The sequence below is a fragment of the Pholcus phalangioides genome, unplaced genomic scaffold (assembly GCF_987345545.1).
Source record: "Pholcus phalangioides strain wild (caught in Gottingen) unplaced genomic scaffold, Ppha-v1.0 ptg000042l_1, whole genome shotgun sequence".
Classification (NCBI taxonomy): Eukaryota; Metazoa; Arthropoda; class Arachnida; order Araneae; family Pholcidae; genus Pholcus; species Pholcus phalangioides.
In genome coordinates, this window is record NW_028301628.1 from 18866190 (window position 1) to 18881673 (window position 15484).

Here is a 15484-nt window from a genome sequence, read left to right on the forward strand (position 1 = left end):
CAAGAACAAAAAAGACACCATAAATACATCTCATAAATACAACTCAGACACCATAAATACATTAGGGGCCACACTCAGAACACAGATTCTGGCATGTACCGATTCATTAGAAATTCTGCAGAGGAATGTGTATGAGGTGGATGCATGGTTGATTAGTTGTTGTAATTTATATTCCTCTTTCTAAAATTCATTACCACAGCTTGATTCTTTCTGTATCACAGTGCATTAGTAAGGAAATAAGTTTGCACATACTTTACTTCCTGACTATTCCACTATCGATGATAAGGAGAACCACAATTTGCAGACTATCCCATCTACTACATTTGGAATTAATGTATAAATTCTATGAATATTTTTCTATTCAAGTTGGTTCTGATTGGTTTGATGGCTATGTAAAATTGGGGGGCATATCAACTAATGAAATATGTTTCGAGAATGTAGTGACAAATTCCAAAGTTGCAATGTCACCTGAGCCTGCAAGTTTCTTTTTCGTAATACATACACATATCCCACACTACTTACTCATATGCACAAACTTGTCTTTTCTCTTAATAAACCTCCCCTGGTAGCCTGTGTAGGCTAAAAATTCGAAGTTTGGTCTGGTCCTCCAAGTGTCTCATAACAAGCATGCCAGTACAAGATACAAAAGAAAAATGTACCAACTTGCAAGCAAATATCTGAGTAACAAGCATGAAAAGTTCTGTAAAAAATCTCATTCCAACTCTCGTTAGTTTTATGTAGTATACTAGCTATAATACCCAGCGCTGCCCAGGTTTTCTTCAATGAGGCTTTTTGGATCATGCGATATCTCCCTCTTTCTTTGAGGGACATGCAAACCGTGTCTAAGTTAACCAATATGGTGACCTCCAGCGCGACTCATGAAAAAAACAAATCTAGATTTAAAGAAACGTAGAAATGAATATATATTTTTTCCTTTTTTAAGGGCGCTAAGTATTTCGATTCCCCCCCCCCCCCTTTTGAACTTCAAGTTATCCATCTGCCTATTCCAGCTTTCAAAAATGCTTAATTAAAGCTGTGGAATTTCTTCGATGTACTTTATGGGCCCATAACTAATTTTAAAACATCCTAAACTACATGAATTTATGCAGTTGAATATTGAAAGATAATACGCAGAGACATTAATTTTCATGCTCGAGAAGATATAAATAAAAGGTTGAAATCAATGTTATTGCCTGGATATCCAACTCAGAAGTAGGTCCGGATAATTACTTCATATTTAATCACCTGGGCTTCGTATATCTCTAAGCAAACTCAATATTTCAAAAATCTAGAATTCAATACAATTTTTAAAATTATTGATGTGACAGAAAACCCCACCAAATTTCCACAATTCTACATTAAAATCGGCAATTCTAACACTGATTTCTATGAGGATCATCCTTTTCCTGACCCTCAAAGCGATGCTGATGATGATTATGATGTCATTCAAAAAACCTCATTACTGGAAGTATTGAAAATGTGGCAAACCATTACAAAGGCATAAACTATTGTAAATATACTGCAATAGTTTATGCCTTTGTAATGGTTTGCCACATTTTCAATACTTCCAGTAATGAGGTTTTTAATGTATCCGCGTTGAAGAAATGACAAACCATTGTAAAGGCATATGCACGTCTGAAACGCATTGCTAGGGAACCACGGTAACCAAAGTAAACGTTCGAAAAGTGATTGTTGAAGCCCAAAAACCATTGTTGCCCGACAGTTTTTTGCCCATTTGGGGCACTTGCCCTGCTCTGACGAAATTTTAAAGTAGCCTATCATTCAAGTCGGGTCCCATTTGGTATATATGTAAAATTTGGCGACGATCGACCTAAAATTGTAGATTTGTATAGAGAACACACATACACACACAGAGACAGACAGACAGAAAATCAATTTTATATATATAGATTTGTGAAACTAAGCTAATTTTAGTCTTTGCTGCTTTTTGTAAATTGATTTTTAAATGAGTGCAAATGTGTTTTGGGTATGGGAGGGTGGAATTAATGGGTTCTTCATTACTTGGGAAAGTTTGGGACTCAAGATTTTTACGATGTCAGGCACTTTTGAAGAATAAATCAACATAAGTCAAGGTATAACTATAAACCATACATTTCCCCCCCCCCCCCCCTTAAGATGGTATGCTGCCTAAACAGAAATGTGTGCGGTTACTGTATTTCATCTAATTTTTTTTTAACATTTTCAAGTGTGAAAATAAATTTAAAAATATACATGTAATTACACCAAGTCGATAAAAACGGCACTTTTGCTTATGACATCTTATATATAAATGTGAAAGTATGTCTGTATGTATGTCTGTTCTTTATACAAATCTACAGTTTTAAGCCGATCGTCACCAGATTTTGCATATATACCATACAGGACTGGGAATGAATCGTAGGCTACTTTAAAAGTTCGTCAAAGCTGGGCAAATGCCTGAAATGGGCAAAAAGCTGTCGGGCAACAATGGTTTTGGGGCCTCAACAATCACTTTCGGAATGTTTACTTTGGTTACCGTGGTTCCCTAAAAATGTGTTTCAGACATGCACATGCCTTTACAATGGTTTGTCACTTCTTTGATGCTGCCAATATTATGTATAACAGTTTATGCCTTTACAATGGTTTGTCACTTTTTCAATCCTCCCAGTAAGGGGCCATTCAAGTATTAAGTAAGCAGATTTTCAGCCATTTTTGACCCCCTCCCCTTGTCAGCAAAAGTCAGCAAAACACTGACCCTCCCACCTTCAGCAAAATTTCGTCAGCAGCTTGGAATATTTCATATCTTTAAAAAGAGGTGGTTGATGACGTAAGCAACCTTCAAACCCCCCCTCCCGTCATCAAAAGTTAGCAAATCCGAACCAACCCCCCCCCCTCCATCGATGCTGGTGTAATACTTGAATGACCCCTAATTGAAGAAAACCTGGGCATTGCCGGGTATTATGGCTAGTATTGAATAAAATTATATGCTCTTCAAAATTGTTCAGCAAAATTTTTTGGAGCTCCCAAAAACTAAGTTGAAAAAAAAAAAGTTGTTAAAAAGTAGTTAAAACGTTGAATTTTTTGCCAGCTGAAGTTTCTTGGAGAATTTGCATCTCTCTATGAAAGTCCTCTGGCCTGCTCAAGGGATTTGCATTCGTTGCTCTTCTCAAGACAGCAGAGGTAAAATTCCAAAAACTGTCTTATCCTCAGGTATGCAACTTGTGGTCCTGCTTACCCTCAGCCTGTGATGTACTGAAAATATATATTGCTGTCTGATCAAACAAGTGACAAAAACAAGTTTATGGTTTAAAATGAGCTAGCGTTGGGTCTGGGGCGCACCATGGTTCCCACGGAAAGGGGTAATGCCATAGCAACAGGAAAGAACCAAAAATGTGAGAAAATTAATTACCTATATGGATTTACACGGTTAAGTCTATCCTGTTAATTTTGGTTCCCCCCCCCCCCCGAAACACCAGTTGTCTGAAAGAAATTTCTGGTACGGCTCAGGGGAGTGTATGGAACTTATTGGAATTTTCTATCCATATCAATTTTTACTAAATAATCAGTACAGGAGGCCCTTCTAAAGACATTTTCTAGATTCCCATTCAATGTAGGGATAATAACTATGGCCTTCACAGAGTGGGGCTGACTATAAATTCACTATGGAAGTGCTGGTGATAGTCTGGCTTGGGGCTCTGCTCTAAGATGTGGGGCCCATGGTTCATTACACCAAATTGGTTCAGTGATTGGAAGTGAATGAGGTAAACTCGAAATATGGAGATCTTGGTATAACATTCACCCCTGGGGACCGAATAATAATGAATTCGTAACGGTGGTGACTTAATGATTAAGTTCAATTTGCTAATTATGCTACCAGGAGCATTTAACCCTTTAAGTGGCATTAACGAGATATCTTGCCTATTGCAGGGGTTCTCAAACTATTCACTCGCAGCGCCCTTTTTCCTAATCAACGCATCGGCTCCCTGGAGCAGTATAACAAAAAATCGCTTGGAAGAATCTTTTTCAGCGTCAGCATTCCGCTGCACCCCTAACAAAGATTGGCGGTGCACAGTTTGAGAACCCTGGCCTAGTGTATAGCTTTGACAAGCCCATATATTTTGTAAAGTTGACTTCTCAATGAAACCCTTTTGCATACATCCCTTAGTTATAAATCCTTCTGAAAATCGAAAGAATGCGCACTTCTATTTGAAAAGATGGCATTCTAAGGAGTATGCAGTGATCGGCTACCGTGCCGCGGAATGGGTTAAAACCCGACGTTATAGGCGGGTTGACGTTAAACCGAGTTCTGACTATTAAAATTACAGGTATAATAATAAATAGTTCGAGTGTTGCCCAGAAAAAACAAATAGTGTTTAAATCTTTAATGTCAAAGGTGTCAATTTGTATAGAAAGTTTGTGGAAGTATCCGTGAGAACTGTTTTCGAAAACGACTGAAAACAGCACGGTTTCTAACTTCTGGTAAACATCATTCTATACTTGTTTCAAAACATCATTCCCGATCTTGCTCATCTTCGCTTGGCGAGACAATAAAAAGTGAAAAATCGCCAAACACTCCCGCGAGTGAACAGCACTTCTGTCAGTCAATCATACGAAGCAGGGTCCCCCCTCAAAGGTGCGACATACGTTCTGGATAAAGTGTAAATGAGGATGACGGGGGTGGCCAAGAAAATGATCTGCTATATTTTATAAAACGATAACTGCCCATCGGAGTTGGAAAAAAAAGAATCTTTTTTTGGATATAATATATAGATTCCAGATATGGCAGAAGCAGAAGGAGGATCGGAACAGGATGATGTATCATTCCTTAGAACGGTGAGTTAATAATATTAATTTAATTTACAATTTTTGCAATGACAACAGTTGAATAGTTCCATAAATAGCGTGTTCGGAGAAATCTCAAATTAAAAAAAGAATTCAAGTAAAAGATTCATCGTTGCAGTAGGAATTCGCATGAGGCCGCGTGAGTGAATCGCAAAATTAAGTTAAAGTTTTTGGAGAGGAAAAGTCTTTTGACATATGGTTAAAAATGTAATAACTTCAGGCTGAAATCGCGCGCGGGTTATATGCCTTAATTACTGACTAAATCCGAAACGAAAATGTAAGACCGACGTGACCACATAGGATTGCATGAAACATGTCAATGAGTTAAAAATTTCTAAAATAGTGTTGAATTTTCCTATTGAAAATAATGACAGAAAAACGATATTTCATTTCCTTCCACGCAAAAAAGTAAAAGAAATTAGCGATCTATTTTATAGCATTGGTTAGGCAACCCTAGAAATAATTCTTGGGGGGGGGGGGGGGAAGCACGCAAATTTTAAAAGAAACACATTTTCAGAATTTTCAATTTTTAAGTACTATGAAATTTTCTGCGTCTGACTGTTCACGTTTTTTTTCTACCGGTACCAAAAATATTTTAATATAAACTGCTGGCAGGCAACACATTTCTCAAAACTAAGTTTTTGTTAGATGAACATTTTTTCGAACACCACTCATTCACGTCTTGAAACTTTGTGTGTATCTCAACACTATGGTGTTATATACTTTAACACGAGCATTGAGGATTTTAATTGTTGGTTATTTTTTTCTTGAATTTCAACTTTTGTGTCATAAAAATTTTTTAAATAATTTTAACAAAAAATCCTCGTGTTAAAGTATATAACACCATAGTGTTGAGAGAGACACAAAGTTTCAAAACATTTGAATTAGTGGTGTTCCTTATCTAACAAAAAACTTAGTTTTGAGAAAAACGCATTTTAGTGAATAACATTAGCATGTGTAATGCCTGAAAGTAGTTTATATTAAAATATTTTAAAAATATTTTTGGTACAGGTAGAACAAAAACTTGAACACACTTAGACGTAGAAAATTTAATAGTATTTAAAAATTGGAAAATGTGTTTTTTGGGAAAATTTGCGTTCACAAACACCAACCCCCCTTAAATAAAGCTGAAGACGCGAGCTCCCACAGGTCTGAAACACTTCCGATGTCCTGATTAGAAATAGTATTGTCACATACGGAAAATAAGTTTTTAATGTTTGGTAGAAACCTTGTTTGACTCGGAGTCCATCCGTAAAGACTCCCTTTTGTTCATTCGGAATTCTTTTTCGTATTTCGTTATCCAAGCGTGTAATTATTTCTTCCGATAGGCAAGACAGACTATATTGTGTGTATGATGCGGTCCAAGTCCGAAGTCTATTCCAGGACCGCCCTTACCAGACGCGGGGTCAGGTGCGAAAATACATGATAGCGGAGCTTCTTAGTCCCGATTTTTTTTTTCGTCTGTGAGAGGGAATCGAAAATTCATAAAATAAAAATCATAAAAATTCAGAATGTATGAAAGAATTTCAGAATTGATGAAAATTCAGAACAAATGAAGGAAATAGTTTAGGAATACATAATGAAAGTTTAGGAATACATAATGAAAGTTTAGGAATACATAATGAAAGTTTAGGAATACATATTGAAAGTTTAGGAATACATAATGAAAGTTTAGAATTCCAGAATTGGTGAAAATTCATAATTTAAAAAAAAATTCAGATATGGTGATAATTTAGAATTTATGAAAAAGAAATAATTTCTGAATTGATTTTTCCTAAATGAAAATGCAAATTTCCAGAATTGATGAAAATTAAAATTCAGAATTTATGAAATTATTGTTACCGTAAATGCGGGGACCCCAAAAACGTGGAGCCCGGTGCGACCGCACATGGTGCACACCTCTAAGAGCGACTCCGCTGTATTCTCAGCACATTGCCAAAGACATTTGACACTTTCCGAAGCGTCTAGACTTCGGACATGGACTGGAACATATGTTGTATGCAACATATTCAGTGAAATTAATGTACACATTTTTTTTTTTCAATTGACGGTTACCTTTTTTTTGCATAAATTTTTCACTCGGGTTCTACCAGAGCCGCAGGTGTGGTCACACTGGGCTTCGCGTTTTGAGGGGCCCCGCACTCACAATATCAATAATTTCTTCCGTAAATTTTAAATTTTCATCCGTTCTGGAAATCTGTATTATCATCTAGAATGAAATAATTCTGGAATTCTGCATTTGCATAAATTCTGAATTTTTACCAGTTCTGAAATTGTTTCTTTAATAAATTCTTAATTTTTATCAATTCTTGACTTCTGAACTTTCATCAATTCTGGAATTATTTCTTTCATTTATTTTGAATTTCCATGATGGGCGCTGGAGAAATGTCTGTCAATTGTCTGTCAATTATTTTTACTTCATCGATTCTCAATTTTCATTAGTTCTCAGACACTTTCTTTCATTAGGTCCTAATTTCGATTGGTTTTGGAATTATTTCCACCATGAATTTAAAATTTTCTTCCTTTCGAAATTGCCATTATTATTTTTATTTGTACTTTTTTGTTAATTTATAAAATATATTTATTACAATATATATATATATATTTTGTATGGATATTTTTCAGCATTTCTGTATATTTTGTAACAATTTATAAATTTTTGCATGCCCGATTCCCTTCTCCCACAGAATACAACGGTTTAATAACCTTTGAACAACAGCCACATTTTCTTGGAACAGAACGCATCCCATTGGATTAGCGTTAAGGTTAACCTCCGAACAACGATTTCAGAATAACGCAGTTTTGAAATTTAAAATGAAAGAAAAATTATATATGCATTCTCATATAAGTACCCCGGGCGCTGGACCAGAGGGGACGCAAATTTCATTCTCAAACCTCTCCTTCAACATTACAAGGGGGTGCCAAAATGCGCACTTGCCCCGGGTGACCAAGCATCTAGTTGCGGCCCTGAGTCTATGACATCAGGGCCGCAACTGGATGCTTGATCAGCCGGGACAAGCACGCATTTTGGCGTCCCCTCATAATGTTGAAGAAGAGGTTAAAAAGTGAAATTTGCGCCCCCTCTAGTCCGGCGCCCGGGGCACCAGTTCCGCCTGCAACCCTCTAGTTGTGACCCTGCATAGACCAAACAGTCCTTGTTTTCCAAGCACTAATTGAAAATACAGTACTGCCCTAGATAAAAAAATTAGCTGATTCCATCGGAGGATGAATCCGATCCGAAGAATATATGTCCCAGGCTACAAGGATTATGTCACAGCTGTAATTTTTCTTCATGAATTTTTTTTGAATGACATTAATACATTAATTAACTAATTATAATGAAAATCACAAATAATATTCACGAAAAATTTCACTCATTTTCAATGCAAAATGGATTTCATGTGCTACGAAACAGCTTCTTATAATTAATTATAACAGGTTGTTATAATTGCACAAGCGATCAAAAAATTTCATGTACGTTTCAGAAATTCTGAACCTCTTAACAACGGTAACTTTGCAATGACGGCCACATTTGCTCGATCTCGTTAGTGGCCGTTGTTGGGAGGTGTCACTGTGTATAAAATCAGGACTATATATATATAAGGGCAGGATCGGAACTAGTGGGGAACAACTGCCACTTAGAAAATTAGCGCATTTTAAAGTTGTGGGAGCGGCAAAATAATGTTTGACCCGGGTAGTAGAAATCGTAGTTACGGCCCTTCCTACGCGCGTATAATGAGTATAGACCGGGGGTCTTCAACGCATGGCCTTCGGAAACTTCTTGTCGTGTCCTCGTGGCCCACCGATCATTTTCAGAAAATGGTTCAAAACATTGAGAAACGATTAAATCTAGAAGTAGAATTAATTTCTATAAAAGAAATAGTTTCAGAATTAATGAAAGAGATAATTTCTCGGAATTGATGTAAGAAGTACTGTAATTCTGAAATTAATGAAAGAAATAATTCTAGAATGAATGAAAGAAATACAAAATAAATGAAAGGTGTAATAAAATAAATTAAATAAATTTATGAAACAATGATTTCAGAATTAGTTAAAAACTTAAAAATCAATGAGACAAATTATTTCGTAATTTGTGCCTAATTATTTCGCAATCGATAAAAGAATAATTGCATGATTATTGAGAAGGAAAGTAATTTTAGAAATACCACAGTAAATAATTTCAAAATCGTTTAAAGTAATTTAAGATTTTAAAATTAATCAGAATTAGTTCATTTAATTTATCAAAAACTATCGGAATTAGTAAAAAAATGATTTCATAATTAATCAAAATTAACAATAAAAAAAAGAAATAATTCCAGAATAAATGAAAGTCTTCAATTATTCTTGTCCCGGTTTAACTCTGGACTCAATTGGCCCTTTCTATTAATGTCACTAAATTACATAAGTTGTTAACCTTCGGGCTTTGTCGGAAGTTTCGATTTAGCCCGCGGTGTCAAAGGTTAAAGATCTCCTGGTATAGACGGATACGCAATATTTGTTTACGTTAAACTTATGAATAAAGGGAAAACAAAATTATTCTCTATAAAAAATTCAGTACTTTTTAATCGCTTCGCGTTTCATTCACGTTCGAAGAGAATCTTGCTCAAATAATGCCCTTGTTTTATCACGGTATTCGGAGGGATGCCTTGCTTTTCAACAACAAACCTTTTTTTGAGAATTGGATTTCTTTCTCATTGATAATTTGTTCTATTTTCTTTAAAATCTAAAGCTCCTAACTTTCACTTCGAAATTTTCGAAAAATCCACGCATTATCAAAATTTGTACTGACGTTTGAACAAATTCGTTCGCCACTGCGGGGGGTGCGCATGGTAACAATCTATATTTGAACGTACGGGTACATGATCTACATCAGTGTTTCCCAAAGTGGGCAATATCGCCCCCTGGTGGGCGATGGAATGGTATGGGGGCGATAAAAGCTACAGATATAACAGAATCCTATGGGTTCACTTGAGTTGGGGGCGATGGAGAACAAAAAGTTTTGGAACTATGACTGCATAGTATAAAAGAAGTAAATACATTTTTTGTGGGCATTGGTAAAGAAAACCAAGGATAATTATTTCATGATGAAAAGGGTGAACGCGGAAACATGGTCGAAAGATATTCGTACGTGATGTGAAATCCACTCACACACAACACACGACTGAATTTTGTAGTCCTGTGATCTGAGTAAATGAAACATCGGAGTCGATTCTTATTTATTGTAAGGGATATAGGAAATATAGGCCAGATCTCGTACCGAAAGAAGCTTTCCTGTCTTCCCCCCCTTTAATTTGCGGTCCTTCAATTTTCTCTTATCTCCGGAACGAGGAAAACAATTCCGTCTATTTGCTCTCTGAGTTGGTCTGAGCACGCGTTGCATCTGTTCGTCTCTCGGTGTTTGTGTAAGCGTTGGCTTAACGCCAGCGGAGAATATTCTCTGCCGCCACCCCCGAAGGAATCGATTTCTCTGCTATCTTGCAACACCCCTTTTTGCCCAAATGCTGCGGGGCCGATGGTCCTTCGACGCACCCGTGGCCGAGTGAAATGTCAGGGGTGAAGCAGAAGCTTATAAAAACCCCCTCGACTCCCTTCGTAACCCCCTCCTTTTTTTTTCTCCGCCATCTGTCTGTCTAAAATATAGGGCATAACTCCAAACATAAATTGGCCCTTTACATCTACCCTACTCTTTTGTCCATAGCCAATAAACGCATGAACAATAAACGAAATGAAGTTTTGTATGTAAAACTGACGGAAGCAACTTTTTTTTTCTTTGACTCAACTGTAGAACTTTCGTTAAATCGTAAATTTTCGGAGTAATATTTAAAAATTGTGCTCTGGGAATGCGTAATTTGATGAAGTTGAATTGGTTCACGAATCACTTTCACCCCCATTAACCCCGCAAGGGCAGGGCTGACAGAGCCCCGGCCCCGGGACGATTTTTATCTCATTCTTCGTTTTTTTCACACTTTTAAAATTCACTTTAGGGAGGGGCATGTCGTTCCATATATGAATAACTGTCGCCCAGAACAGCTTTCAAACGGAGGAGAAATTTACCAACAACATTCTCTCTCATTCTTTATACCATATATGCTCAACCCATGACTCGCGGGCCAAATAAGGCCCTCGGGCTCAAGTCAAATTTTGTAAAAATGAACGAAGTGGGACATTTCCAGATCACTTCTGCGATTCACGACACATCTACAGATCAGTTGAATGTCTCGTAAAATAGTTCCACATCACTCAAGAGTCTCTCGCCACGTTTGCAAATCACTAGAGTGACCCACGGCATATTTACAGATCACTTAAGTGACGTGTGGCAAAGTTCCTAAGCATTTAAGTGGCCCGTGGCGCAGTTCCTGATTACTCAAGCGGCCCATGGCACATTTCTTAATCACCCAAGTGGCCTGCGGCACGTTCCCAGATCACTAGTGACCAGCGTCACCGTTCAAGGGCAGTTAAGCGGCCTGCGACACATTTAGAGATCCGTTATGTGTCCCGCGACAGGTTTTCAAATCAATGAAGTGGCCTGCACTTTTCTAAGGTTGAGCACCCTCGCTTTATACTAGCGTTTATTAACCTATGGTCCGCGACGTTGACATGAGTAGTCCGCAGGCAGACTCGATAATTTATTTCTCACTGAATGAAAAATTATTCATCCGTTGCAATTGCTATTGGTAACATCTCTCTATAGGTTCAATTAAAAATGTACCTTCATGCTTAAGTTCACTATTCATCATTGAGTAAAATGCGGAAAATTGCGATCGTAAATACGTGATATCACTAAATTTTACCAAAAAATGTAATTAATTGCTTTAAATTAAATTTTCTAATTACTTCTACAATCGCTGAAGATTGGGGAAATTTAGGGCTGCTACAAATCTCAGTAATCATAATGTATTTCCATAGGCGGAGATAGACTTGAAAGGCTGAGCGAGGGCAAGATAATGTAGGCTAGAGGGGGCATTATATCAGTCGGCTCCGCCATTGACGCTGGGGGGTGCTCTTTCCCGTATCTCCGCCCATGTGTATTGCACGGAAAAATATTCCAATGATCAGATGACCATATTTCATTCACAAAAATACGGTAAACTGGAATCTTAAATAGGGTAAAACCAGGGACGTAACCAGTTGTCATCGAAAATGTTGCCAAGAAGTAGGCACTTTACCTCACTAATTTTTACTAAAATTTCTGAAAAACTGAGGGAAAAAAACAGACCTGACGAATACGTGAAATAAATACCGATATTTTTTTGCCATAATGATCATAATATAATTCATATACTGTATTATGAACACTATGAGTATTCACGACTTTAGTAAACATTACAAACTCAAATAAAAGCATCGTGAAAAAAACGGGGCAAATGAATAAAAAAAAGTCGGTACAACCAAAATTATAAGAATGCCCGTAGTACGGGACACAAGTGGTCCGTAAAATTGTTTCAGAGATTTTACTGTTCCTTGGGTTCAGAATGGTTGAGAAACGCTGTTTTACACGACTTTCCCCCAGCACTGTGTAGGTTTTTTTTTTCTTACGTGAACGTGATAATCTCAATTATTTTCCTCTTGGTCATTGATTCCAAAGGGGTTCATAGAACTGCTAATCAAGTTGTACAAATGTACATAGCTGGTTTCCAAGCCTGTGGAAAAACGCTGTCTTGGCAGGAATCTGGTTCCTACTAGTATATTAGTTTTATCCATCTAGGTTTTTTTTTTTTCTCATGAGATCATAAGTTTGTGGCTTCTGCGACCATCACAAGTGGTAGATAATAAAGTTCTTTAGAGCAGTAGTTCATTGTTTCAAGAATAGCCAGTCTGTCAGTCAGCTCGAGAGGATATTTGCCTTGAGAACGCTCGCTACCTGCGCTTGGCAATCCGTTTTCCGTTGCAAGAGGGGGAATAAGTTTAAAAATAGTTTCTGGGCTTATAATGGATCGGATGTCTCGAGGCCTTCTAAGGCATCTATACTTAGCGCGTGCTGTCTTTTTTCCTCTGTTCTTTTGCACCTCGGCAAATCAGCGGGTACGGCCAACTTGAGCAGTCATGTGCTTGTGCACGCCACCTCTTGCTCCTCTAAATCGAACAAATCGAGGAAAATAAAAATCGATCGATAAAAATTCATATCATCGGTCTTACTTTTCGGTATTTGCTTCTTCAGTTCGAATTCTTTTTTCCTCTTCACCCGGAAGCAACAGTAGTCACAAAAATTTGTATTTAAATACACGTCATACATTGACTGTGGCAGGTTGTCTTAAATTGTATTTCGGTTCTTGTTAGAAATTTGATCGAATTCTTCTCGTGAACTTCTTATGCTGTGAGTTTTTGCAGATCATCGTTTCCGCATTCAGTCCTTAGCTGAGCTCAGCTTTGCGAAGTTTGAAAAAAAAAAAAGAAATACAGCTTTTTTGGACATTAAAGTGCAGCATAAAAAAGTTCCGACTATGACACCCGTAGGCTTTGAGTAATTGGTTACGTGGCTGGACACTAACCTTTTAATGGCCAACTGGGAACATCAATTTCATTAATTAGGAAAAAAATATATTTGCACATGATTTTTTTTCCCTGAAGGTGTGAGATTCCAAACTCAATTTATAAAACAAATATTTCATTCATTTCAGCACTTGATATGTTTTTTTTTAATTACCTATTTTTAATGAAGAATAAAATGTAATTTTTTTGGTTTTCAGTAATTTTAATTTTGTTCCTATGGACACGCAAGTCCAGAACATATTCTAGAAGAAAATTTTTCATGTATTTTTGGTTGATATCTCTAAACTAAAGGATCAGAAGGGGGATAGCAGGAAAAAATTAACGTTATTCGTCTTTTTATATGGCCGCGGTTGTACACTGGTGAAATCAACGATTTCTTCCGAGTCATCCTACAGAGGAAAGGATGTCAGGACTCTAGCCTATGAAATCAACGTTATTTTTTAAAAACTTTATACATTATGAATGTTGGAATGAATGTACGAATGAATGTTGGGAAATTTGTTGGGTTATTAAATCAAAACTAGAGTGGGACACGAAGGTCCCCCCCCCCCCCCAATTATTAAAAAAGTTGGAATCGCATGGTAGGTTTATTCAGGGGCGGATCCAGAGCTTTCTGTTGGGAGGGGTGATTTCACAAATCGCTAAAAAATTAGTCTGACCATACAACGTTCGAAATCATTGGTGGTCCACCAATGGTCGGACCAGTAATTAAGCAATTGGACCACCGAGAAAAAAAAATTGTGTTGGTTCGCTGGACCTGTAACGAAACAGGTTGCCAGTCAGTTTGACACCTGAAAATGTCTTGTTTTTTGCTGAATATGCTAAAAAAAACACGTGCATTTATGTGAAGATATTTTGTTTCAATTATTTCGCGTAATCAATATTGCTGTTTGAATCTTAACAAAAAAAAGTATTCAATTTATACTTTCCTTCCTTATACTTTCTTATTTGTAAATATCTTTCGCAAAATGTTTTCTCAAAATGTAATTTAAAAATGTCTCTTTTCAAACCTCCACACTTCTTTATCGATAAAGCCACAGAATCAACAGTGGTGGCTTCATGAGGTTTAACTACAGTTCTAATTGTTTTTTATATGGCTTTCTTTCTTTTCTGCACCTCTTGGTGGTATATCACTCTTCTAAATGACAATATATTTTAAAAAATGCATTATTATTCAATTTGAGATTGTTTGTTTCGCGGACCACTCATGTTGTCTGCGGACCAGTAGGTTCTCGTATTCACTGGTCCGTGGGACAAGTAACTCTTATGTTTCAATTCTAACGCTGCCATATGTCTCGCATTTCGACCCGTATTTTCCGTGACAGTCCCGTTTTTCGGTTTTTCTCCATCCCTACTTTTTTGAAAAATATCCCGGCTTTTCACATTTTTTAGTCGACGTTTTCTTGAATTTGTTGTTGCAATATTATCATGCCGATGTTCGGAAAATTTCAGAAATTATCGCATTTCACTTGGGGGGGGGGGGGGTTGGTGATCGAGTTGATAACCCCCCTCCCATAGTTCCGCCCCTGGGTTGATTACAAGATTCTAGCAGCTAAAATGTGCGAAATTTTCTTATTTTAGTTTGGGGTTAGAACTGTAAGCTCATCGATAGTGTTCGAAGACCCACTTGAAGAAGACTAACAGTCCTCCACAATCAAGCTCATTATTTTTCACTTTTTTTCTATACAAATTGTCAGAAGGTGGAGCACGATGCCGATTTTTTTTTCAAAATTGTTTCACTTCCTATTTATAAAAACTTCAAAACGTCCTTAATATACAATGAAGATTAGGAAATGAGCGGGTGCGGTAGCGCAGGTAGTAACATATTCAAGTAGCCTCTTAACGGTCAAGAACGAGATATCTTAGCCCAACGCGAATGGAAGAAATGCATAATATCTCCCCTGTTTTCTTTACCTCTTTTCTCACCACCGCGAAGCTTCATTGTAACCCTATGAACGGGAATGGTTTTTTTTTTTATATCTTTCTATAATTCTGTTTAGAAATCGCCCCTCGCATGCAATGTATCTTTCTACTATATACTGTATATACAAATGAGAGAGAAAAAGAACACATTGGGGAGGGCGAAGGATGTGGTTGATCATGAAAGAGAAATATCTTTTCCCCCCTTCTATTTCTAATATGACAACAAAGAAACTAGTTTTTGAGTTTATCA

General features: G+C 37.1%; 1 protein-coding gene across 13 annotated transcripts in view; it reads left to right on the top strand.

Annotated features, from left to right (window-relative positions):
* The first annotated feature begins 4566 nt into the window (after window positions 1-4566).
* The window catches only part of RyR (Ryanodine receptor), a 178209-nt gene continuing 167291 nt past the window's right edge, over window positions 4567-15484 (top strand). For 8 of the 13 annotated variants that reach the window (XM_089255388.1, XM_089255389.1, XM_089255392.1 and 5 more), the window contains exon 1: window positions 4584-4812. In XM_089255388.1, the coding sequence (XP_089111514.1) occupies window positions 4759-4812 (54 nt within the window). In that variant the 5' untranslated portion in view covers window positions 4584-4758. Of the gene's footprint in view, window positions 4813-15484 lie in introns of all 13 variants that reach the window. The other 5 variants (XM_089255391.1, XM_089255395.1, XM_089255398.1 and 2 more) reach the window with 1 other exon arrangement.